General features: G+C 40.0%; 3 protein-coding genes across 3 annotated transcripts in view; 2 read left to right on the forward strand and 1 right to left on the reverse strand.

Moving 5' to 3' along the window:
- Positions 1-11,677, forward strand: part of SPTA1 (spectrin alpha, erythrocytic 1) — a 55,535-nt gene extending 43,858 nt beyond the window's left edge. Inside the window, 12 exon segments of the mRNA XM_006178276.2 lie at positions 545-717; positions 1,307-1,383; positions 1,769-1,978; positions 3,953-4,249; positions 5,068-5,180; positions 6,359-6,376; positions 6,853-6,904; positions 8,065-8,252; positions 9,139-9,192; positions 9,583-9,729; positions 10,506-10,650; positions 11,450-11,677. Coding sequence (XP_006178338.2) covers positions 545-717; positions 1,307-1,383; positions 1,769-1,978; positions 3,953-4,249; positions 5,068-5,180; positions 6,359-6,376; positions 6,853-6,904; positions 8,065-8,252; positions 9,139-9,192; positions 9,583-9,729; positions 10,506-10,650; positions 11,450-11,575 — 1,600 coding nt within the window. The 3' untranslated portion in view covers positions 11,576-11,677.
- A 3,198-nt stretch (positions 11,678-14,875) lies between these two features.
- LOC102521868 (olfactory receptor 10Z1) lies at positions 14,876-15,869 on the reverse strand. Its single transcript, XM_006178277.2, has one exon. The coding sequence runs from the start codon at positions 15,815-15,817 to the stop codon at positions 14,876-14,878; it is 942 nt and encodes a 313-aa protein (XP_006178339.1). The 5' UTR covers positions 15,818-15,869.
- A 9,487-nt stretch (positions 15,870-25,356) lies between these two features.
- LOC102505766 (olfactory receptor 10X1) lies at positions 25,357-26,316 on the forward strand. The gene has a single exon (XM_006178291.2). It carries the CDS (start codon positions 25,384-25,386, stop codon positions 26,314-26,316), a length of 933 nt encoding a protein of 310 aa, XP_006178353.3. The 5' UTR covers positions 25,357-25,383.
- Positions 26,317-27,191: the final 875 nt, after the last annotated feature.

Raw genomic sequence — 27,191 nt, forward strand, 5'->3', positions numbered from 1 at the left:
GTTTTGTTCAAATTCTTATAGGTACACTTTTCAGATTAAAAAATCATTTATTGACACTAAATCTCATCCTATGAATAATATGGGATTTTAAAATATCTTATAAATGACTTGCTTTGGTCCTAGAGTATTGTAAGAATGTGAAGAAATTTCTTTGTAAGCCTCTAGAGATGAAGACCACAAGGAAACCTCTTTGTAATTTGAGAATCATTCTTTTTTTAAAAAATAAATGCTTGTTTTAACAAAGCCTCAGTGATCTAAATGCTATACAAGGAACCCTAACCAGAGATGACTCTACCTTTTATATCTTATGCCAACCAAGAAGATCACACTTATGTGGACAAACATGAGAAGATTGTCCAAACGCTGGGGTGGAAATAGTCATCTGAGGCATAGATGAATAATAGAATAATTTCACTAGACATAGAAGGGAGTAGCTATTTTTTTGGAATGAGAGAGATGAGAGCTTTTTAATAGTACTTAAAAATTTACATTTCTGGCTCTGGACCCTCCTTAGTGTATCTTTCTCTCTCCTCCTTTCAACCGTGGTGTTGCAGGAGGAAAGTCAGCACAAGGAGGAGATTTCAACTAAGATAGAGGCTCTGAATGACAAGATCGCTTCTCTGGCCAAGGCAATAGCTGCTTGGAAGTTACAACTGAAAGATGATTATGACTTTCAGCAGTTCAACTGGAAGGCTGACCTGGTTGAGGCATGGATAGGTATGACATGGGAGGGCCAGGGTCTTGGTCTTTGAGTTTGAGAAATGCTGGTAAATTCCATTTTTAGAATGGATCCTGGGGCTCTGTCGCTTACCATGGGAGGAAAAGACATCCTTCATCATGCACTGTACCCCTGTCTGGACACAATTATAATTACACCCATGCGTGTGCAAACATGCTGAGGGGATGTCTAAGTACTGTAATTCCAGAAGACATCTTCTGGGTTAGAGAGCGGATTGGTGATTTTACATGTGTTATTCAGAAAGATTGGGCCATAATGGCAAAACATTCTAGGACATAAGCTGTGTGTTTGATTTACTTATAATTTACGTCCAATCTGAAGTTTTTCTTCGCTCTGTGAAGCACTCAGAAGTCCTCTTGGCTCCAGATCTGTTTCAGTCAGTTTTATCCTGCATAAATCTAGGAAGACAATTCATTGGTCCCCACTGCCCCCGTTTTCCAATGAATCACCGACTTTGTGAGTCAGGAGGCTCTCTTGCGTCCTCTAGTAAATATTCCTTTTCTCCTTACCAAGCCTGATGCAAGACCAACTATCTTCTCCTTCTTATTAATTATCTTTGCTCTCCAGCTGAGAAAGAAACAAGCCTGAAGACCAATGGTAATGGTGAAGACCTCGCTGCCTTCCTCAAGCTCCTGGCAAAGCAGGTGAGAGCAGGGTTGCCTTGTTGATAGGCACCTGTGGGGTCTAATAAGTGATGTAAAAGAGTCTTAGAAAGGATGTGAACTGTAAGAAGGATTTAGTTTTGATTTGGAATATCATGTCATGCTCTAGTATTCCCTTAACATTAATTTTGCACCTAGTCTAAAATCCAATTTTAAAACATACACTCACTGGAATTTAACCATAATCCCAATCCCAAATGTTCACTGAAGTCTCTAAGTCTTATTTCCTTTTCCTTGGTCATCATTCTAAACTCTTACCGAGATCTTACCTTGTCCATGATGAAAGACTGGTGGAACCCAGGTGTGAAGGAGCCCTTGGAATCTGCGCTATGTTTCTGTTCACAGCTTCTCTGTGGGTCTTTCTCAGGACACACTGCATGCCAGTCTGCAGAGTTTCCAGCAAGAGAGACTTTCTGAGATAACTGACCTAAAGGACCAGCTGGTGGCTGCTGAGCACAGCCAGGCCAAAGCCATCGAGGAGCGTCATGCTGCCCTGCAGAGGCGCTGGGAACAGCTGCTGGAAGCCTGTGCAGCCCACAGGCAGAAATTGCTGGAGAAACAGCGGCTCCTACAGAAGGTTAAAAAAAAAAATGAACCACAATCAGCTCTCAATTATCTGTACCTCAGCCATGAAATCCAGAAATAGATACTAGAAACCGTGTTTAGCTGTAGACATTTGAGTGAGGACATTGCAAAGGATCAGGAAGACATTCTTCAGCATGAAATAATTCATTTTTTAGACTGATAGGAAGTGTTTGGTTTTTTTTTCTCTTTTGACTGATTTGTCATGTAATCCTGCTGACTGATGATGGAAGCCAGGCATATATAATGGAGAGAGGCAGGTGAGACGAGGGATAGATGGTCTTAGAGTTTGGAAGAACTAGTACTGGCATTAGGAGTCAAGGATGACCTTGTGTTGGTTTTTTTTTTTTTTTTTCTAACCCAGTAAAGGGAACATTAGACAAGTATAACTGATGTTCTCATCTTTCCTCATTGGGAGAGCTTGTATATGTCACTTCACATCTCTGAACCTTGCTTTCTCCATTCATGAAATAGGGGAATATCACCACCATCTCTTGCTCTATCTTATTACTATTAAAAGATAATGGATCTGAAAATGGAATATAAACCACTATGTTCTATATGGATATAAGTTATTAAAAGGTTCTTTCTAGTGGTGGCTGCTATGATATTGATGATGAAAATATTAAAAATAAAGGAAGTCAGGATAGTCAGTGAAATTACTGAATACTTTTAAGACCATTGGAAGTGTCGTGCCTGGCAACAGGTTAAGGTAGGGAGTTAGGTGAACTAGGAAACACACAAATGAAAACCAGTCTGGACCCTTAATTAATTTCTACTCTACTGGAAGACATGGAACCTACAGAAAATGAACCTTAAGTGAAAAATTAGAGCAATTAATGGGCAACTTTATATGCACATATACACACACATTCTCCATAGGAAGATACTACACTTTCTGATTTTATTTTGCTTAACTTTCAAACTGCAAAGAATTTCACTTTATTTTCTGATTATGAAATCTTCAGAAACTATTCAGTCGATCCATAATATTATGAAAATAATATGAAGTGATTTATCAGTTTTCATGCCTTCCCTATTAGCTTCCTCTGTGCTGGTCTATTTGAGTGTATAGATCGCTGGTGTGAGTGCAGGGACGATGTAATGGTGTGCTGCCTTTGTAATCTCCCTTTCATTTGGGTCAGTTTTCTCCTCTGTAGCCCTTATGTTTGGTGAGGAAAGCCGATCTTCATATTTGTATAATGTAAATGTCTTTGAAAATACAATCTGCTGACCCAAAATGTATGATGTGTTTTAAATCCAAACCAGTTTTTCACTACCTACTGTTTGGAGCCATCCATGCTGTTTCTCTCATTCAAACATTCAGAGCCATTCAGAGCATATGAATAACTCCGGGGAGTATCGCAGGGATAAGGGTACAGGTTAGAGGGGAAGAAATGGGTTTAAGCAGGAGCTTCAAGCATGAGATGAGCCCTGATCGAGGTTTAGAAGGAGGGTAGGAAGTGAACTCAGTATATACAAAGAGACATCAGAGAGGTGTGGTCTGCAGAAAATCACAGGAGAGATAGAAAAAAATGCCTGTCCTACAAATGATTTTTTTTTATTCAATCGTTTATCCATTCATTCATTTGAAACTTTTTCTTACATGTATAACATGTGCCAAGTAGACTTGGAGCGCAGACTACAGAACAAGAAGTCTTGAAATCGTATCATTGAAAACTACCCCTGCCGTGTTTAGAATCTTACAGCTAAAATAATCCTAGACGCCGTCCCACCTCCTCATTTGTAGGGAGCCTTGACCAATGGTACAAAAAGAGAAAATGCTAGGATCACACCGTACCTTGAACTCACATGTGTATCCATCTCCATTTATTTTAGTTCTGCTTTCCTGGAGTGTTGACCCTGAAAATATTTGAAGACAGTCATTTTTTTAATCCTCAGTCTTTCTTTCTGCTGATAAGCTTTATCAAGAAAGATGGAGGTGCCTTTTTTTCCCCCAAATCTATAGGTGGAGGATCTATTCATGGAATTTGCAAACAAGGCTTCAGCTTTCAACAACTGGTGCGAGAACACCGAAGAGGACCTGTCGGAGCCTGTGCACTGTGTCTCCCTGATTGAGATTCGGCAGCTGCAGATGGACCATGAGGCCTTCTTGGACTCCTTGGCAAGGGCCCAAGCAGACTTCAACTATTTACTCGATCTAGACCAGCAGATTAAGGCCTTAAATGTGCCCTCCAGCCCCTATACCTGGTTAAGGATGGAGGTGCTAGAAAGGATCTGGAAGCGCCTATCTGATGTTGTCAAGGTAACTCGGGGCAGAGCGGAGATTTCCTTTGGCTATAGTGAGCATGATCATGTCATTTATTACCCAAGTTTGGGGGCTTTTCAGAAGTAAAGCATCTCTATTAATAATTATATTGCGACAGCAGTCATGAACCAGGACAATCTAAGAAAAATTTGAAAGTATGTTCATAATAGGTATACCCCCCAGCCCCATCGTTTAGACAGTCTGATGCTTCTGGATGTTGAGTGGTGATTCAGGGACTCGAACACAAGCTCCAGGAGGTGGCTCTAAAAATGGATTATGAAAAGTTCATGAAGCTTGTACAAATCTTTACAGTCTGTATACTCCAAGGCATTCTCTATTTTATACACACCTCCAAAAGTGCCTTTTAATGTGTGTGTATTTAATTTCTGTCTGTCTATAATAATGCTCATGGAAAATATTAAAAAGTTTACAAAGAAAAATTTCACTATAAAATCACCAGTTTTAGATAGCAACTCTTATTACCTTTTCCTTTAAAGCTACTTTTATGTTCATTTAAATGAAATTTCACCTGGAAAAATAATTGAGAAGAGGAACGGTTTGTCTTTATTGCTAGCTTGTTTGGTACGGGGCTTGGTAATACCTGCAAGTACTTAAGGCAGGTTGCATGAGCTTCCTTCACCTTTGGGAGATGAGGAGAGGTGGGCTGGAAGAAACATGAACACATAGGCAATACTTCTGGAAGATACGTTAGATTTGGGAGAGGGGAGATGTGCAAGTGACCTTAGGAACTAGTTGTTTTTCTGCAAAGAAAGATCTTCAGTGTGCACCCTACTATCTGTGATTTGGGATTTTAGGAAAGGGAGCAGGAGCTGCAAAAGGAAGAGGAAAGACAGGTCAAGAACTTTGAAATGTGCCAGGAATTTGAACAGAATGCCAGTGCCTTCCATGATTGGATCTTGGAGACCAGGTGTGCTGTGATGCCCCCAAACTCTGATTCCTAAGCCCCACAACCCCACATCCCTTTCACTATAGGGAAGAGATACATATCCGAGGGGAGCGGGGAGAACTCACGGTATTTGTGCTCTCCTGAAATCACCATATCCTGCCTGTGCCCTACATTTGGAATTGACTGTACTCTAAATCAATCATTGCAAATTGAAAAATGAGAATTTCATCCCATTGCCCATTCTGTATTCTCTCCTTGATACTCTCAGTTTCTTTTCCTCTAGTCCATAATTACAGCCCCAAAATAACAACCCCTTATGTTCGCATTCCCCTTTGTCCTTTACAAAGTAGTTCTATATCCATTACCTCACTTAACTTTCAAAGCAACCTTGAAAAGTGCACAGAGCTGATCTTATTACCTCTGTTTCCAGGCGTGGAAAGAAATTCAGTACATAAATTGAATTGCTCAAGGTCACATGTGTATTTATTGGCACAACCAGGGCAGAGTACTCTGTGAATACCTCACAGCAGACTATTATGTTTCCTGACTCCTAAAGCTGTGATGAGAATCAAGTGAGATAATGTATGCTAATTGCTTTTATTAAGTGCAAAATATTCTATACCTGAAAATCACATTGTCACATCTTCTGGGGCAAATGACCTGGAAAAGAAGAGACTTAGAGGGTGTAATAAATGAATAAATGGTTAAAGTTGGGAGACTATTCAGCAGGTCAGTCAAAATGATGGAGTTTTGAGAGTTACAGTGTTGGTTTAGACAATCCATGATCCATATTGTTCCTACAAACCCACTGACAAGGATAAATCAGACAATGAACAAAAGGAAACCTTGTATCATGGCTTAAAATAAAAGCCCATCTGGCAGAAGGTGGAGGACACACAGTTCATTGTCCTCTGCCTCTGGTGTTGGTCCCTCATCCACTGGCAGCAGGTGCCCAACACTGAGCTTATCACCCAACCCCTGAACTCTTCATCTTAAAGCAAAGAGCTGCACAGAAGACTCTGCGCTTCACGGTGTGGGGGTCACTTTGGGAACAGTGGGTGGAACAGGTTCATACTTTCTGGCTATAGAGAATTTAGAATGTATCATAAATCTAACAAAAGAAGATCATTGAAGTAATCCATCCTAACACGTGATTTCCCTTTTCTCTTCTGCTTCATGTGTCGGATGTCCATGTTCAGGGCTTATTTTCTGGATAGGTCAGTATTTTGTGTTGTCCTGTTTGTTTTGTTATACATTCTGGAAGATTTAGTTAAGGGGGACTTAGCACTGAGCATCTGTATCCCATTGCAATCTGATGGTGCCTAAATAAAATGTGGGGTAGGAGGGGAAGCAATGTGTGTATCATTCTGGCTCTCTGCCCGCTAGGCGGAGTCTTGCCTACATTAGGTTAAGGGTATATTTGAGGGGAGTATGGAAATCTTCTTGTAGGTGGAAAAGAACCGGGCAGCCTTACTTTCTTTCTCATCTGTCCAGCAAGGCTGCCAGTAAACAGAAGGGTTTGGTTTTGTGAAAATTGGATGTTGTGAAAATTCATTTCTGAAAGGCCGTATAACTTGGAAGAAGAACTTAGAAGTGTAGAGGCTTTGAGCTGGTCAGGCTTTGAGCTGGTCTGTGAGTGTAGAATATCGACCTCTGATACTATGAGTAATGTTTTCCTCTGGTTCTTAACTAGATCTTTGCTGAAAGAAACAGAAACTCTGGAATCCCAACTGGAAGAAAATATAGTAAGTAATGTTTCCTCATTAGCTCTGAATATTGCCAGAATTACAAGGAATGCAAGAAAAGCCACCTCACAGAAACTCTGGTGATACATTTAGGTAAATTCTCTGGCCTGAAATTAAAAAACCTCAGGTTTTGGTGCCAGCCCTGGCAACAGTTTGCATTCTAACCATCGGCCACGACTTCATGGACATGGGTGATTGCTTAAATCTCAACTTCAATTTCTGTATCTTTACAATGGAATCAATAATATCTACATTATAGAGTTATTGTAATGATTAAGTCAGGGAACAAACGCAAAAGCTCCTGACGCACCACATGCAACATTGTCAGATTTCTGTTGTTTGATGCAGTAAGATAATAAAACTGAATTTAGATTGTCTCTTAACAATTGAGTGAAGCAGTGGGCTCAAACAAGTTTTCTTCACCTTATTTTCATTGTCGCCCCCCCCTACCACCACCACCCAGGAGAAAAATTTAATTAATTCAATTTAATTTCTTCCAAGTGAGAGAACTGAACGCTAAAAAGATGTTGTCAGGTAGGATTGATTTTTGAAGGGCCATAAGCCGTTGTGGTATCTAATATGTTTTCACACCCACCTCCATCATCACAACCAATTCACTGCTCCCCTTTCTAAGGAAAAATACTCCCCCGTTGAAAAAGCACGGCCTAAATGCTGGCGTTCGGCGTACAGTGTGCCTGGGTGACAGAAGCTTCTTGTGGAAGTCTGTCCAACCCGATGAAGGAGACTAAAGAGGGAATGCTGGGAGATTTAAGTGGGCCTGAGAAACTCACCCACAATCAATAGTGTAGCTAATTCACGATGTAGATCACTGGGAGCTGATGATGCATGGATCCTCCCCATTTGCTGCATATAACTGCTAACCCTTAGATTCACATGTTGCAGGTTACCAGAGTGGCAGAGGCCGTATCACTTAACCTTCCCACCACTTCGTAAATGAGGAACACAGAGATGACACTTCTTCTTCCGCTCCTGTTTTCCTGAGTAGTTCATTTTTTATAGAGGGCAGGAAAATTCCTGAAAGTAATTGAAAAGGAGCAATTAAAGGAAATATGAACCCATCAGCTTCTCATCTTCTGTATCATCCCTAGGCTTGGCTCTGGGACTCTGGATGACTGCCTCTCTTCTCTGTCCTTTTTCAGAGGAAGCAGGAGGAGATCGAGGCAAGGAAGCATCAGCTGACCACGATTGAGGAACTGAGGGACAACTTAGAAGAGGCTCTGGTCTTGGACATTAAATACAGCACCATTGAGCTAGCTCAGCAATGGGAACAGCTCTACCAGCTCGGAATGCAAATGCAACACAATCTGGAAGAACAGATCCAAGCCAAGTATTGAGAATCTGCAGCCAGGGCTGGGGAAAGGTGTGGGTGGTGTCAGGCGTTAGGAACGTGACTCCAAGGGCTAAAGTTTGGGGCACTGGATACAAGAGTTGCTTCAATGATAGAGTATCTCTCCATCTCCAGAACCAACATTCTCTCTCTTTACTGACCCTCAGAATGACTATTTCTCTTTATTTGGGAGTCTATTGTAAACTGAGAGACAGTGCTCCCATCCCTGAGTCTACTCATCTCCCATTTCTCAGTCTATTCATCATCTTATGTGATCTCTTCAGAAAGCATTCCCTTTTGTCAAATTCCCTCTGAGATGTCTAGAATGCAAGAAATATTCAATATAGAGCAGAAGAGAAGACTTCTTTTTTTCCTAAGTAAATTAATTACATCAAAAGTAGCCTTGGTAGCCATAGTTTTTGGCATCCTTAATTATCTAGATCAGAGATTGGCAAATTTTTTAATGTAAAGATCCTTGTGGTAAATATTGTAGACTTTGTGAGCCATGGAGCCTCTGGTTTCACTACCCAGCTCTGCTGTTGTGAAGAGAAAGCAGCTATTGATAATTTATAAATGAATGAGCACAGACATATCCCCCCAAATGTATTTATGGGCATGGAAATTTGAATTTCATGTAATTTTTAATATTTAAGGAAACATTCTTATTATTATTTTCAATCATCTAAAAATGTAAAAACCATTCTCAGTTTGTTGCTTATAAAAAAGTGAGTGATTGACTGGTTTTGGCCCATGGGCCACAGTTTGCCAACCCCTGATTTAGATGACTTGACTAGCATAATAGTCACTAAAATTTCTGCTTCAAGTGGCATATCTTCTGCTATTTCTCTGTTTTATTTCATTGGTTAATTTTTGTTTTTCCTTTCAGATACACCAGTGGTGTGAGTGAGGAGACACTAGAGGAGTTTAGAACAACCTTTGAGTGAGTATAACTTCATAATTGATCAGGTGTTTGTTTTCAAGACAATTCAGAAGGAATCTCCAAATAACCACATTTTTTCCCTCAATGTGGCTTAGTAGGATCTTAAATAAAGATCTAAATATGTTATTTAGCTTCAAGCTATGGCTTTTAGTAGGTCTATGAGATTCCTGAACCTTAAGAAATACATTTATTTCATATTCTACATTTTATGCTTTTCCCTCCAATCGTTAGGTTAAAAAAAAAGGTGCAGAAACACAGGCCACCTCCCCACTCTGTCCTCTGATAATGTTATGACATGTTACTAAAGCCCCAGCTGATACAACAAAAGCTATTCTCTTCCTTTTTAATCTGATTCCTATCGAACTTGGGAAAATGTTGTTTTCTCTTTAGGCACTTTGATGAGAATCTGACAGGTCGCTTGAGCCACAAAGATTTCCGGTCCTGCCTGAGAGGGCTCAATTACTTCTTGCCCATGGTGGAGGAGGGTGAACCTGAGCCCCAGTTTGAGAAATTTCTGGATGCCGTTGATCCTTGGAGGTAGGAGGAAGACCAAGAGCCAGACCACAGCAGGGAATGGGGCTTGGGTGGCGGCGACAAGCACAGGAAGTAAAATGATCCATAGAACATGAAATTAACTCATCTGGAGAGTGGGAAGATACAGACTACTGCAAATGAATCAGGCAGCTTCTGGTGCCCTTTTAGGATTAGCTCAGAAGTCCATGGCACTAACTCCAACTCAGGCACCAGCTCTGCCTTTTGTTCAATTCCTGTTTTATTTTGACCTGTGAATTTCAGCTGGTTCTGAGAATGGAACTTGAGAGAAGAACTCCTTCCCTTGTGGGAGGTCCTAAGGAGACGTGGATCATTCGGAGGCCAGCTCCCCGGATGGGGCCGCCGTGCGCCTGTGAGGCTGCAGCAGTCATAGAGGGACTAGGTTACTATAAGGCACTAATCTTCTCTAGTACCAGGGACCAAAGACGACCAGAAACAGAGGTCTTCAATTCGGTTTGAAGAGCTTGAGATACCTAGAGACTGCGGCTAGTGGGAAATTCCCAAATCCTACGCAGAGAGTCAGGCTGGATGACCCGTGTGGAAACAGAAACTGGCACTTAAGAAACCTTTTATTTGGCTGTGAGGGCATGAGGAGGAGGGCCAAAGAGAGCTCACAGCCCGTAGGCTCAGAGAGCTGAGACAGAAGAGCACTTGGAGAGCCCAGCTTCCCTCTGTCTCTGAGATACTGAGTAGGGTGGGAAAGAAGCCTGCCTTCCTCTTTGTCTCAGGAGGACACAGTTCCTGATCTATTTCTCCTACAGGAAGGGCTATGTCTTCTGGAAGGACTACAGAGACTTCCTGATCAACAAGGAGTCAGAGAACATCAAGTCCAGGGATGAAATAGAGGATGCTTTCCAAGCCCTGGCAGAGGACAAGGCCTATATCACCGAAGAGGACATGGAGCAGGTCAGATCCCCGTTGCCTCCAACCTCATTATGCTCTCATCGCAATCTAGATTTTGCTCATCTCAGGCCTGGCTGCCTCCTGCAGGCAACTATCCTCCCCGCCACCATTTTTTGTGTCCCTCAGATGTTGTCATGCACTAGATATCATTTGTTTTGGTCGCTACCTCATGTTGTCTGGACCCAGCGCTAAAATCCGCAGTCAATCTCTGATGACTATCAGTGTTAACCCCACACATGCTACTTGGGTTTTAAGGCCATTATTTTATCCTGTTTATTTAATAAACCAAATTTAGGGGATGGGATAAATTGTGCAGTCAGTGTAAGAGGGGACTCTTCAGTAAGAACTGAGTTGAAGAGATGAGTCGGTCTTATACATTAGAAATGGTAGATTTAGAAAAAAATTTTATTGAAGTATAGTTGATTCACAATGCTGTGTTAGTTTCTAGTGTACAGCAAAGCGATTCAATTATACATACATATAGATATTCTTTTCTTTTCCATTACAGTTTATTACAGGGTATTGAATATGGTTCCCTGTGCTATATAGTAGGATCTTGTTGTTTATCTATTTTATGTATGGCAGTTTGTATCTGCTAATCCTCTCCCCCTCCCTGCAAAAAGACATTATTATAGATTCATGAGAAAAGCACATGATAGGACCAGGGCTGTCTTCTTCTTCCAGAGTCTCTCCACTTCCTGGGTTTAGGGCATATTGGAAGCCCCTGTTGGAGCCAGCTATTTTGAATCCCTATTACTACATCTTTTTACTGCATCTTTTTTTTTTTTTTTTCATGTTTCAGGCCCTAACCCCAGAACAAGTGTCATTCTGTACCTCACATATGCAGCAGTATGTGGACCCACAGGGCCAAAGCTACCCTGATGGCTACGATTATATTGGCTTCACCAATTCTTATTTTGGCAACTGATAAGCAGCTTTTCTTGGGTCGTAGAGAATCTTGGTGTTGTGGGAAGTACCGGGGGATGAAGGAGACAGGCAAGTATGGAGGGTGGGAAGACAGTCTTGTGTGTGTGTGTGTGTGTGTGTGTTGCATTTATTGCAGGACCTGAAAAAATTGCAAGCTTGGGAGATAAAGGCATTAACAGAGTTGGAGAAGATGGGTTTACTTTGTATGTAACTCATCACTGCTGAGGAGTGTTAAGCAAGGTCTTGATTTTTATTTGTTGGGTTCTACACATCTTTATTATTTTGTTTTGTTCTGATTGTAGAATAAAGTATTTCCTTTTTTAAAAACGAATTTTTGACATTCTTCTTTTTTAATAGGGCAATGTGAAGTCAAATGTTACTGACTCAATTGGGTTTCTATATTTCTGAGAAATGTACCGTCATCTAAATACAGGCAGCTAAATATACTGTAAATACAAGCCATGGTAGACTACACATATACGATCCAAGATAATTTACAAACAGTGTTCCCTGAGCTTGGAATGTATTTAAATTCTTACATTTAAAAATGAAGATATTTGATATTTTGGGAAACCCCAGTATTTTCTTCTGTAAAATGAAACCACACAGAGAAGCCCAGCATAACACCCATTTTCTTCTTAATCTGTCCATTCTTCACCCATTCCCATTAGAGTGCGTGCCACCATGCACTAGGTAACAAATATGGTAGGTTGAAGTGATACTGCCTAGAAACTCCAAATAATAGATGGTTATATTGTATATTTCTTGTATGGCAGGATCTAAAAACTTTATCTTAGTCATCACAAAAACAGGCACTATTAAATAGACACTACTAAAATTCCATTTTGCAATTGAGAAAATAGAGGCACAGAAGTGTTGAGGAAATTCCTCTAGTTCACACATCTAAAACATGGCAAAGCTAGGCTTTAAACCCAGCAAGTGTGACTCCAGAGCGTCTCGGCTCTTTAAAGGACATTGAGTCGGGCTTATGCGGTCATGTTGACATCAGAGGGACCCCTGGTTTGTTATGGGTATATGTGTGTAGGTACCTGGGAGGAGGATTTGTTCTTTTTAAACACACAGTCACATTCTTAACCAAGGGAGGAGATTTGAATCACCGAGGGAGACTTTGTAAATGATTTCTGCCTGCCCCTACCCCAGACCAACTGTGTCAAGGTCTATAGAGATGGCTCCCAGGAACATATTCTGAAAGATCCCCGTGCGATTTTTATACCAGTTCAGACTTAAGATTACTATGTTTGGAAGGTAGCTAGAACTTTGAGTATTGCTTATCTAGAAGAACTGCATGAATTTTGGAATTGAATTTGCTCAAAAAGCCTCAGTGCAATGAGGGGATTACCTTCAGACTTAGTGAAAAGGATCCTAGAGTAAATAGCTTTTCTCCCATAATTCTAGTCCTTTCTGTAATCTGACTAACTTCTACTTCTCTACAACCCAGTCTTTTCTCTTGTACTTGCTTTCTTCCCTCCAAATTTGATTTCCACCAAATTCTAACTAAAGGATGTGTTTCTTCCCTGAGAACATGGAATAATATTGATTCCTATCTGAAAAAATATCCCCCCCAATATAAGTTCTTCCCTCTCTCTTAAGTCTTGTTCCACTTCTAATTCATTGATGAATGACATGAATGCTACATTTTCAAGATTTCTCATGTTTGCAATTTCCTTCGGTTTCCAATGCCTCTATCCATGTTCAGGTCTCTTTGCCTTTCTTTAGGATAATGACAATGGATTCCTTATCGTTCTCCTTGTCTCTGTCTTCTTCCTGCTGAGATTTAGCATCCTCTTTGTTACTGGGTCAATCTTCTTAAATCACTTCCTGGATTTGACTCCACTCTCTGCTCAAAGGTTTACCGTGTCCTATCTTTCACTGCCAAAAGCATCAAGTCTGAAGTAAGGTATTCACCATGCTGTCCACAAAGAAGTCTTAATGCAAGTTAACTTCCCTCATCATCTGTGAGACATTTTCAGTCCCTCTGGACAACTCACCAAACTCTGTAATAGGCCTATGTTCTCTTGCCACTGAGAATTTAGTTATTCTGTTCTGTCTTCTTAGAATATACTTACTTTCCTTCTGCTTACTGCATTCAAAATTCACCCATTCTTTAGGAACAAGCTCAAGTACTACCTTAGCCATGAAGCCTCCTCTGAATGTCCATGGAGAATGACATCTCCCTAAACAAGAGCCAAGGTCTCTTTGCATAACACATTCTCAATAGTAGCAGCTGACATTTATTGGAAGGTCATTATGATCCACGTATTGCACTAAATTCTTTACATGCATGACCCTGTTTAGTCAACAGTGCAAAACTGTGAAGTTACAACCATTTCACAGATGAGGACTTTGAAGCTGAGAAAGGTTAAATAAATTACCCAGAGTCACACTGTAAGTGGCAAAAACGTGTATTCAAACTCCTACCTGAAGGCTGTGAGAATACATTCCACCTTCACGGATCCCTAAGAATTCCTGGTACCACACATGACATACTGTAGGTGGGAAGTGAAATAGGCAGGATAGAGTGTCCCCACCACAGAACCCGAAGAATGGTGTCCATGCTAGAGAGTGACCCAAGTGCTGAGGTCCTGGGCGCCCAAGATGAGGGGGCCGTTGGAGAGCAATGCCAATTGTCAAGGAAAATAGGAAACAAACATCTCTTCTGAGATAGAATCCACCCAACTGGGAGAGCCAATTAAAAAGAAGAGGGAGAAGTGAAAATGAGCCAGAGACAAAGAAGACAACATTATCAAAAGATGAAAGATACTCAGTGGGAGGAAGAACAAAACAACTGACCTTTCCATTTAGCAAAGCACTCCAACTGATTTGCCAACCTGATAGTCACTGAGCTTCAGATCTTGGAAGAACATTTTTGGTGAGATAGCCTAATTATTTAATGATTTTAGAAATGTCCACAGTATTCCTGGCAGGGCCCCAGCCAGCCCTGCTTTGAACTTGGGCACTCCAAGCTCCTCTCATCTTCTTCAGCTCAGTTAGAAAATTCTTAATGAATTGAGTTTCAGGCACTAGGGGTGTGGCCTGTGTGAGGCTGAAGGTGAAAATTCAGATTCTGAGCTCAGTGTGAGTTCAGCACAGTGAACAGAGCAGGAAGCTCTGCCTGCGCGCTCCAGAGCAGCCCTGGGAGGAACGCAAAGACAGGATGAGGCGCTCGCAGGGAACAGGGGATGGGGCAGCTGTGGCCTAAGACCCTGAAGATCGGGCCGGTTGACCTTGGCTTCTGCTGTGTCTAGCCTATGTAGAGGAGACTGTCCCATTAGGGCAGTTTTCACCCTTTACCCAGCAGTTGCCCTCGGAAAGCTTTTCTCAGGGCTGTCTGCACAGCCCGATTTCTTAGGCTATAAATGATGGGATTAAGGAGAGGTGTCACCACAGTGTAGGTGACAGCAATAAGCTGGTCCCGCTCAAGAGAGTAACTGGCTTTGGGCCTCAAGTTCATGGAAGAGGCACAGCCATAGTGAACGACGACCGCCGCGAGGCGTGAGGCGCAGGTGGGGAAGGCCTTCTTCTGCCCCTCAGTGGAGGGGATCCTCAGAATTGCTGCCAGGATGCAGGTGTAGGAGACAATGATGAAGGAGAAGGAGACCACGAGGACCAGCAGGCTGAGGATGAGGACCCCCAGCTCACTCAGGCCTATATCTCCACAGGCCAGGCTCAGCACTGGCGGCGTGTCACAAAAAAAGTGCTGGATCTCATGGGAGCTGCAGAATGGGAGGCGGAAAATGACCAGGGTCATTCCCAGCCCAAAGAGGTACCCACTCAAAAAGGAGGTGCCAACCAGCTGGGCACAGAGGGTAGGAACCATGCGGCTGGCATAGCGCAGTGGGGTGCAGATGGCCACATACCTGTCAAAACCCATGACAGCCAGGAGGAAGCAGTTGGTACAGGCCCACGAAGCAGAGAAGAACATTTGAACAGCACAGCCCATGAAGGAGATGTCCTGCCCACCTCTGACCAGGCTGGAGAGCATCCTAGGGATGATGCCCAAGGTATAGCAGGTCTCAGAGAAAGATAAGAAAGAAAGGAAGAGGTACATGGGGGTGTGCAGATGGCTGTCCAACCTGATGAGTACAATAATGAAGACATTGCTGGTCAGGGTGACAAGGTACAGGGAGAGGAACAATGCAAAGAGCATGAGTTGCAATTCCCCAAAGCGAGAGAAGCCGGTAAAGACAAAGCCTCTCCAGGAGGTTGCATTGGTCTGCCCCATTCTGAGTGGTACCCCTGATGGGTTCGATTCCTTCTCCCTTGCCTGCGGACGCCTAGCTTCTTTAGAAGGCAGGATGATGCGGGTTCTTGTTTCTTTGTACCTGTTGTAACTCAAAAAGAAAGCTCTGATTTAGGAAGCAACAAACTTCAGAAAAATACTTACTACCTTAGACATACAGACGTATGGATCCATTCTCACATGCGTTATGTGCATTCACAAATACAAAGATACACAATATGCACGTATGTGCACACACATACATTACTATACATATGCAGGCACAGATGTATATACACACCACATGCAAAGCACTCACTCATAATTATGCACATTTTACATGTTCAAAAGTATGCCCATTAACAACCAAATCCACAAATATATCAGGCATGCAGGTACATTATAAATGCATATATATATTTAGATAGCACACACATATGTAGATATGTACACCGCATATATTTATATCAACATCATACATACACTGCCGCACAATACACATGTGGACACATACACGGTACCTGTCAAAACTTGACGTTGGGTGCCTTGATGGATATTATTTTATAGATCAAGCAACAGAACCAAGAGGGTGAAGTGACTTTCTTGAAGTCACAAAAAGCCAAGGCAAGAGAAAAAGTGCTTTGAGTTCTAATCTAACGTTTTACCCAAACAAGGATGACTCTTTTTAGACATTGTGGGACACTCACTAACATGAATAGGAATAAGAAATGGTTTGCGCAACAATATCCCTTGTGTCTGTAACATCCTTCCCACGGCCCTTTTTCATGTGAGTCTATGCAGAACACTGAAGGAAGAATCAGGGCTCAGGGCAAGTTGCATATCCCTCAGCCCAAAGATCAGCTGTCAGGCTCCACTGTCTTTTGGAGGTTAGCCAAGGGAGGATTCTCCACTCACCTGAAAAGGCTCACAGTGGGCAAGCCCTGCCTTTCAGCAGCTGTGTACTAGACTGACCCACAGCAGGCCTGCCTGTAGGAGATAGGACCTGAGATGCATCTCAGAAACTCCTATTCTGAGCAAAGACTGACGTTCCAAGTGGTATCAGGGAAACACCCCTACCCCTGTCCCCAGGTGGTGAATCATATCTGTTTTCACCCTAACAGCTCCTCTCTCTGAAGGTTCCCCAGTCCCAGTGGGCGCTGTTTCAGGAAGCGATCTACTTGTGCTTGTCATTAACTAGAAATACTCTTCTGGGAATAGCAGACAAGGAAATGTGAAGAAAGGGATGCTAGGATGTGACTCAAACAATAATTTATATATCTATTTTGTGCTAAATTTTGTATCATTTTCACATGTTAAATCTATTTTAAAATTTACAAGGACTTAGTAAGAAAGTGTTAATAGTTGCATTTTATGGAAAAAGAAAACGAACCTGACAGACTTTAAGCGATCAGTCCAAGATCACAAAACTTAAAGTTCATACTTTTAAATTTACTGTAAGTGGTGCAGAAAGAAAACAGGTATTAATCTTCTCTCACTGTCATCTCAAGAGCTTGAGATGATCACTCCTGATGCTCTTCTAGTTTTGAAGTTATATACACAATCGCACTCATGTACCGAGAATACTCCAAACTCCCCTAGTTCTATTTCTTCTTGTGTCCTCAACTGTCTATCCCACTTCCTTCAGACACATTTTTAAAGGTAACTTTACCTTATTTGCATCTTCTTTTTCTTTCTTTCCACAACACTGCAACATCTGCACCCAGATTTCCAATCTGTCACTCAGATCATTCTGAAACCTGAAAATGTCCAGAAAGTCTACCCAGATTAGTCGTTTTATCTAACCTTTCACTCTCAACATGCATTTTTCTCTAGTATGCTAATGCTGTGAATATTGGCACCTCCAATATACATTGTCACCCATTCACTGATTCAACAGAAACAATAATGATAAGCGTTAACATATATTCCATGCCAGGCTTTTTACTAACCTCATTATATGACTTTAACACTCTCAGTATTTAAATTAATAATTTAATTAATTACTAATTACTAAATTAACTAATTACTAATGCCCTCATTTTTTCACATTAAAAAACTGAGACATGGAAAAATTAAATAATTTACTGAATATAAGTCTGCCTTTTGGTAACCCAGTGGCAAGTAGACTCAAGAAACCATTCTCTTAACTACCATATAATCCCTGGTACTCTTCATTGATTAGAAGGATCCAAAAGAGGAGTAAGTTGAGGAAACTAGGATAAAACTACTGACTTTATAGCAATTTCCACTGCACTAAATTTTATTTGTTGGTCTAAAGATTATAGCATGCATCTTTAACTCACCATAATCTACGTAAATTTAATAATGAATTACCTCCAGTAAAATATAGAAAATTTGCAATAGCATACTTCCATTTACTTAAATCCCAACACATTGTTATAATTTTAAAATAGGCATATGCTTCTGTTTATAATCCTTTATATTTAACCGTACATTTTCCACTTTCAGTTTTTTCCTTCTTTTCTGTGTAACTAAGGTATCATGGGTTTCACTTTTCCTCATTCTGAAGTACTCTTATACTGCGTGTTTGCTAGCAACAAATTATTTACATTCTCATCTGAAAAGGTCTTCATTTTGTCTTTATTCATGAAATGTAGTTTTGCTGGATTATAAAAAATTCTTGATCAACAGGGTCTTTTTTTTTTTGATGTTTCCATATGCCATTTAATGTATCTGTCCCCCCTAATTTCTGATGAAAATGTTACAATTAGCTGCCTCATCATTTTGCACTAAGTAATGTGTCAGAATTTCTCTTGCTGTTTCAATATTTGCTCTTTACCTTCAGCTATCAGCAATGTGATTATGAGGTACCTCTGTGTGCTTTTTGTGTCTTTCTTACTTGTGGTTTGTTGAACATTTTTAGTTTGTAAGTTATCGTCTTCTATCAAATTCAGGAAGTTTTTAACTATCATTTTTTCAAATATATTCTTCCTCTTTATCTTTTTGTTTCCTTCTGACATTCCAATGGCACATATCTTAGACCACGTGATACTGTCTCAAAAATCTCAAAGAATTTGTTCATTTCATCTTTATTTTTTCCTCTTCAGGTCAAATAATTTCTACTGATTTATTTTCGAATTCAATGATCCTTTATTATATAAACCCCAAAACACTGTTAAGCCTATTTCATGAATTTTTCATTGCAACTGTTATGTCTTTAAATCTTAGATTTCCAGTTATTTCCTTTTTATAACTTCCCTTTTCCCACTAATGTTTTCCATCAATTCACAATTTAATACAATACTTCTCTTTCATTTTTTGAATATACTTACAGTAATGGATGTAAATACTACTGCAAAATCCAAATTGTGGGTTCACTTGGAGTTAAATACACAACCTACTGTCAGCTGAGGGAGGCTGAAGTGTGATTCTAGGAGGTGAGCAGCCCAACCGAACAAATGCACGAGGAGCTGCCACGCCGCAAAACAGACTTCGCCCGGAGCGAACATGGAGTTTACGGCACTTTGTTCTATTTCCACAAGGTGGGGCGTGCGCCCTGCTTTTTATCTAGTTTCTGCCAGTACAGTGAATTTCTTGTTCGCGAGGCTTACAGAGTATCTCTAGCGCATGCATACTTCTATTTCCTTTGTTCTAAATCTTATATAATTGACACGTGTGTACAATCATTATTTACTGCATACTACAGACATGCTGTAATCATGGCCTTGGGTCCCAAGGCCTTAACTCATCTCAAGATCATTGACACCTACCAATACTGAATCATAAGAAATGAAAAAAATATGAATAGACAAACATGTAGAGACTTAATCAGTAATCAAAAATCTCTCCACAAAGAAAAACCAAGGACCAGATGGTTTCACAAGTGAATTCTACCAAAATTTAAAGAGGAATTGATGCCAATCCTTGTCAAAGTCTCCTGGAACATTGAAAAGGAGGGAACACTCCCAAGCTCATTTATGAGACCAGCATTACCTTGATACCAAGTCAGATAAAGACACTACAAGAAAGAAAACCACAGGCCAATATCCCTGATTATTTTGGAAGCAAAAATCCTCAATAAAGTATTATAAAAATTTTTTTTCAAAGAATCACATACCATGATCAAGTGGAGTTTATTCCTGAGATGTAAGAATAACTTAACATATGCAAATCAATAAATATGATACATCATATTAATGAAATGAAAGATAAAAATAATATGATAATCTGAATAGATACAGAAAACTATTTGATAAAATTCAACAATAAATTTGGTTAGAAAATATGTACTTCAACATAATGAAGGCCATATATGATAAGCCAACAGTTAACATCATACTCAATGATGAAAGACTGAAAGCTTCTGCTCTAAGATTAGGAATAAAACAAAGGTGCCCACTCTCATCACTCCTTTTCAGCACAGAACAGGAGTTCTAGCCAGAGCAATCAGGCAAGAAAAAGATATAAAAGGTATAAGAATTGGAAAGAAAGAAATAGACTGGAACCCCACCACTCACAAAAATGAACTCTAAATGAATTAAAGACTTAACTTTAAGAACTGAAACCGTAAAACTTCTAGAAGAGAACATGAGGAAAAGTTCCTTCACAATGTGCCTGACGATGATTTTTTTGGATATGACACCAAAAAAACAAGCAACAAATTGAAAAACAAACAAGTGTGATGACATCAAACTAAAAACTTCTACATAGTAAATAAAAGAGCAAAATAATTAAAAGGCAACTGAAAAACTGGGAGATAATATTTGCAGATCATACATTTGCTAAGGGCTTAATATCCAAAATATATAAGGAACTTACAGAACTCAGCAGCAAAAATAACCAAATAATCTGATATTAAGATGGCCAAGGAATCTGAATAGACATTTTTCCAAAGAAGAGAACAGGTATATGAAAAGAAAATATTTGCAAACCTTATATCTGATAAGGAATTAATATCCAAAATATATAATAGACTTATAGCAAAAGCAAAACAAAATAAAAAGAAGAATCCAATTTTTTAAATGGGCAAAAAAGACTTGACATTTTTCCAAAGAAGACACAAATGGCCAACAAATATGAAAGGATGATCAGCATCACTAATCAACAGGGAAATACAAATCAAAACCACAGTGAGATGTTACCTCACACCTCTCAGGACAGCTGTTCATCAAAAGTGAACAAATACACTACAGAGCCACAGTAATCATGGTCCTGGCACAAAAACAGTCATATGGACAGCAAGTGACTGAGAGTATCTTATCTCTGAATATTTTTAGTAACAGAACCTTCTGGAATTTTAGCAGGGCATACAGATGGCTAATTACAGTAGTTACTATATTTCTTTAGCTTCCTCTGCATCCAAGTTTGGCAAAATAACTAAGTTCTTATCAATGAGATGTAAGCTTAAATGATGGGTGAAACCTCTATGTTCATCTTTTAAGAACGTCTCTCTTTTCTGATTTTCAGACAGTTGGGAATGCAAGACCAGGTATTTTGGACACAGCAAAGGAAGCTTTATCTTGAGCATGGCAGAATGAGTTCACCCACTTGTGGCTTATATAACCTTATGAAGCTAAGCCACCGTTCCAGCCCTGCCAATCCTGTATCACTTATCACAGTACTGTTATCTGAGAGAGAAATAAAGTCTGTCTAATTTAAATACTTTCATTTTTTAATTCAGTGGCCTTTCTGAAAATGATAGCCCAGGGTACAGCTTCTCAGACGGCTCTGTGGAAATGTTCCCAGGAGGTCAGGGAGGAGCCAAGATACATAGGAGTTTCCACAGAAAAAAAACATATAGTCAAACATCAAAAGATTACAGCCAATCACAAAAATTCCAGACATCTCAAGTTAATGATTTTAGTGCCTTTCTATCTGTGGGAAGATGCAAGAGTCTGGGATCATTGAAATTATTCCTTTCGTATTCTTCTTAACTATCTAGGGCCAGTATCCTGTTTTTCTACTTTTTGAATTCTCTGTCAGCGAGCACCATTGGGGAAGGGGGGTTCAGTGGCTGATGCCTTGATGGTTTGAAGGTGGGCAACATTCCTTGTTTATTGGAATGGAAAGCAACATTCTTTGTCTACTGAAATGGCAGGCAACAGTTTTTGTCCACACCAGGAAGGAACTCGGTTACTAGAGGGGAAGAGCCTGTTTATTATGGTGTGAGGGAAAGTAAACCGAATGAGCATTAGGAATGCAAGTCACTCCCCTCTCCGCAAAAACAAAATTTATGAAGTAGCAGGAAGGCTTGTCTGGCAGAATGTGAACTATACAAGTTTTATATCCCCAGAGATCCCCAGAAGAGTTTTACAAGTCACAGGTTACACAAAGCCCTGTTACTAATGAGAGCAAATTCCAAGGTTGAATGAGAAAGTTCTCTCGCTCCCTCTGATGAAAGAACAGAGAAATCCCTGAGGGTCTCCTAACTAGAAGGAAACCTCTAGAGCTGAGGAACTTTGAACTCTGACGGTTATCAGACAGCATCTCTAAAGGGGTAGAAGGAAAGACTCTAAACCACTACAATTATTGAGTGTTAAAGACTGATCATAGCACCTATGGCCTGGCCTCGCATCTCATGTCAAAAACTCTAGAGCCATAGAAAGCTGAAGTGCACTAAATCAGAACCTTTTAACCTCACTTTCCACCTGAGGAAATTTAGACCCAGAAAGTACAGGGAGTTTCCCAAGGTCACTGAACTAGCAGTGATAAAGTTAATCCAGTCTCTTTGGCCAGTGATTTTCATACTAAGCTGATCTTTGTCTTTTTTGAGTGAAGAGCAAAGCAAACTGCCAACGATGTGAAGACTATCTTGGAAGAATATACCTGTAGCACTGAATTGGCCGTGGAGCCCTGACACACAAGGTAGGAGATTATTCTTGACGGCTTGACTCTCTTTTCTTTGTGATTAATGACCACTCCATTTTCTCCAATCTACCGTTGCTCTTTGACTATGGAAATGGTGTGTATTTCTTCTCTCAGTGGATCTACATCTCAAATTAAATTTGATACAAGTTGATTTAGCAACAACTTTAGAGAGAACTGAGGGTAGGGTGAGGTACCTTCAGTCCTTCCACACACATACACATTCAGAACATACAGAAAATAGAAGGAGATTCTGACGTTCATATTCTACTGCTGACAATTCACCAAGTAGGTATTTAGCACACAACGAGGTGAGAACTAGATAAGGAAGGACCTGCCGTGGGATTTGTATTACTGATTCTTTGCATTTTAAAAATGCTTCTCCCATCCAAGTACTAACCAGGCCCGACCCTGCTTAGCTTCTGAGATCAGAAAATTTAACTAAGGCTTTGAAAACAATCTTTCTGGGCTGTCTTTGACGGAACATGGCCTGTTGAGTGAAATCAGGCTATTCTGCAGATAGTGTCCTGGAATGAGCTTGGGTTTTGCACCAAGCAGACCAGCTACTAAAACAACTTCTTATTTTGCTAATATATTCTTTTTTTCTCTTTGGGGAACTTAATCTTTTAGTTCCACAATCCATATAATTGCCTTTCCCATAGAGTTACTGTAGATAATGGAAATTTAAGAACCCTAGTGTGTAAATAGCTCTTCTGATGGAAGGAATTTTTCAAATTGGCTTAGGGATAAACAGAGGGGCATATTGGAACCTAGCATTCTCTTACAGGGAGAGAAAGTCTTTGAAACAGTCCAGAAAACTTCAGAAAGCTCTATATAGAGGGAAAAGAAAAAAAAAAAATCTGCAAGTGTGAAACTGGACACCCAGGAGATTCACACTGAGTTTGGATACTAGGAGGCTTACCGAAAGGCCTCATGAGGAATACCAGTGGTCATTTAGACACTGTCCCTTGTAGCATATCCTTAAGCAAGGAGACAGAAGAATATTCTAGTCTTCTTTTGGAGATAGTTACTCACAGATAAGAAGGTATGGATACAGTGAGAGAAGGAAACAGGAATGAGAAAGGGTTCATAGAAAAAATTAGGTCATAAGATTTGTGTTCGATTCTAAGAAAGACTAAAGGTCTTGTTAGGTCTAAGAAGACAAAAGGATGAAAAGGACCTTAAAGCTGGAGTCAATAGGGCTGTGAATTATTTCTGGAACCATTTATAATTTAGACCTTTTACCTACTACTTTTTCTGATAGTCTGTGACCAGCAAGAATCTGCCCCAAGAATGCTTAATCTTAGCCTGAATTAAATCTAAGGAATAGTAAAAAGTCTGTTCATCCGTCTGCCCCAGATCACATGCTGTACACTGCTGAATAATAAAGTAAAACAAAAATCGCTTATAGATTTAGCACTTTTTTGATAATTAACCTATCCATCCAACAATTACTATTCATCATTTCTTCTTTTTTTTTATTGAAGTATAGTCAGGTTTTATAATTTCTTAAAATGCTCCATATTATCACCCTGAGGACTATAGACATATATGACTCATAGTCTCGTTCATCAAGGGAAAAACATTGATAAATGAAAAGAATGTAAGATTAAAGTCAAGACAGTTTGATTCGAGTTTCAAATATGACACTCAAAGATATAATTATCTTATTTCTAAAATAAGTAAAATAGTCACTACTGTCCTACACTTTTCATTGTTGTCCTGTGGACTTCACTTTTACGCTGTGAATAAACATTTGAAAGAATTTGGCAAAATGTAGGCTCTATAAATGAATTATTAAATATATTGATATGTGGCTAAGACTTAGATTTTAGGTAAGTCTTAGCTCAGTGAAATACACAATGAGGGAAAGTTTTAAATATAAGGAAAATCAACATATTGTGGAAGTCAGAGGAGGATGAGATTAAATCATATGTAGAATTATCAAAGAATACATACAGTCACAAGCATTTATCTTTTATATGTGCTGAGCGTGGCACTGAAGAAACGGGCAAAATTTCAGATGTCACCTCGTGTACTTGCATACAACGTCTGCTTTTTAACACTATCCACAAATGCTAATTAATCACGATTTCTCCTAAGGGTCCTAACTTCCCTCCCTCTCTTCAGAGTTGATGGAAGGGAGCATGTTCTCTACTTTCCTTTAATATTTCAAGACCTGATTGTCTTCTCCAAGAAGAGACAATGACTTTGAGCTTCCTTTATACTTGTAAGCCATTGTTCAAATATGGTCCCCAATTCCTATGGAGTCAGTCACCTATTGAGCTCTACTCATTAGATATTTACAGATAATATTATAAGTGGAAGTTACTATGTCAGGCCATGATTCTGTCTATTAACTAACTACCTGGTAGTTTTTTTTTTTTCAGGGTGCAGAATCAGATTCAAATCTAAATCATCTTCTATACTTGAATTTCTTCATCTGGACATGAATTAAAGTATTTTCTGTTCTCTCTGTATTACCAGCCCATAAATTCCTTTAAATAATAGGACAGAAAAAAGCTATAATAAGTAACCAGTAACTGGTTGTTCAATAAACAAGACATAAATGAAAAATTCGGGGACACATAACCAACATACACATGGTGTTTTGCCAAGCTAAATAAATAATTCATTGGTGATTGTAACTTTGATCATTTGTATTATTTACACCTAAATCACAGAGAAAAATGGAGAATTTACTATTTATTTGTTGTTTCTTTTGGATTTTAGATGTTCAAACAATGAAGATCAACCAGACAATCCTGAAGGAATTCACTCTTGTTGGCTTTTCTGTTTACCCACAGGTACAGACATTCCTCTTTGTGGTTTTCTTTGGCCTCTACCTTCTCACCCTCACAGGTAACCTAGCCATCATGGGTCTAACTTGGGTAGACAGATCCCTCCACACCCCCATGTACCTCTTCCTTAGTGCACTCTCTTTCTCTGAGACCTGCTACACACTCACCATTATCCCCAGGATGCTGACAGATCTCCTGGCCAAGAACAGAAGCATTTCAGTCATAGGATGTAGCTTGCAGATGTGTTTCTTCTTGGCACTTGGTGGCACTAATTGTGTCATACTCACTGTGATGGGATATGACCGCTTCCTGGCCATCTGCAACCCCCTCAGGTATCCATTGCTTATGACCAGCATGGTATGTGGACAACTGGTGGCCTCTGCTTGGGCTGTAGGATTTTTCATATCTGTAATAGAGACCGCACTGATATTCAGGGGCTCTTTCTGCAGCCCCAACCTGGTCAAACACTTCTTCTGTCATATGCGGGCAGTTGTGAGGCTGTCCTGTCTACACAGTGACCTCACAGAATTCACTGTTACACTGATCTCAGTGTCAGGCCTGATGGGCACCTTCCTGCTCATCGTCCTCACTTACGTCTTCATTCTTTCCACTGTCTTGAGGATCCCTTCAGCTGAGGGCAAGCAGAAGGCATTTTCTACCTGTGCCTCCCACCTCACGGTGGTCATCGTCCACTTTGGCTTTGCATCTATTGTTTATCTGAAGCCAGAAGCATCGGGGGGAGATGACACACTCATAGCAGTCCCTTACACTGTCATTACTCCTTTCCTCAGCCCTCTCATATTCAGCCTCAGGAATAAGGACATGAAGGGTGCTTTTAGAAAGGTACTTGGAAAGACAATTTTGTTGAATAAATAATCTTGGATTATTGCTGCATGATTGAACATCTCCGAAAATCAGAGAGGAATTTACCCTGTGGTATCTGGAGAATCCTGCACCGTTTGTCTTTTCCCAGCGATTGGCATATGGGGATCAAGTGACTGAGTCTTTGACCTACGTAAGGTATTAGTAAGTAAGGTTAAAAGTAAGTAAGTAAGCATGTTAAACATGCTGTCCATCTCTTCTAATTCTACTTCTTCTGCTTCCACTACTGTCCAACTCTATCTACTCTTACTAGTACTGTCAGTTTTAAAACTACATCTGCTTCTGTATCAGCCCCTGCAGATATTAGGCTTCTAGCAATAAATCTCTGGGTTTCCTGCACCTTTGATTAAGTAGGATAAGAAAGATTGTGGAAGCAAAACCACCTGTGACCACTATACCATGAAATGTTGTAAAACATCTAGAGAGGTGAAGGTTGAAAAATTTACTGGAAAACGTTGTGAGGCACTGGGTTGTGCCTCCCAGGAGATAAGACATTTCAATAGGAGGTTCACTATGTAGTAATGATACACACAACTGTTTATTTGTGCATATTTGAACTGATATCTGTATTTGTTAAGTCTCATGAAATAGTGATTTAAAAATTTTTTAATAACACTACTCATGATGGTGTTCTTCAATGACAGTCAGATGCTAGTTTCTGAATATATAGGATATTTTAGAAAATTGATTCAAATAAGGAAAGAGGCCAGTAGAGCTTACATGTTCCATGACTTGAGGAAATCTGTGAATGAGGGCCGAATATAACCTCTGTTTTCTTTAAGATGAAGGCACTAAACAGTTTTAAAAAGTCCCCCAGGATGGAGTGGTTTGAAAATAAAAGTTGTTTTGGAATAATTTTGGCAGTTATA

The sequence above is a fragment of the Camelus ferus genome, chromosome 21 (genome assembly GCF_009834535.1).
Source record: "Camelus ferus isolate YT-003-E chromosome 21, BCGSAC_Cfer_1.0, whole genome shotgun sequence".
Taxonomy (NCBI): Eukaryota; Metazoa; Chordata; class Mammalia; order Artiodactyla; family Camelidae; genus Camelus; species Camelus ferus.

Bases quoted from the DNA above. Each gene is read 5' to 3' on its own strand.
- LOC102521868 (XM_006178277.2), bottom strand. From the start codon at position 15,817: ATGGGGCAGACCAATGCAACCTCCTGGAGAGGCTTTGTCTTTACCGGC.
- LOC102505766 (XM_006178291.2), top strand. From the start codon at position 25,384: ATGAAGATCAACCAGACAATCCTGAAGGAATTCACTCTTGTTGGCTTT.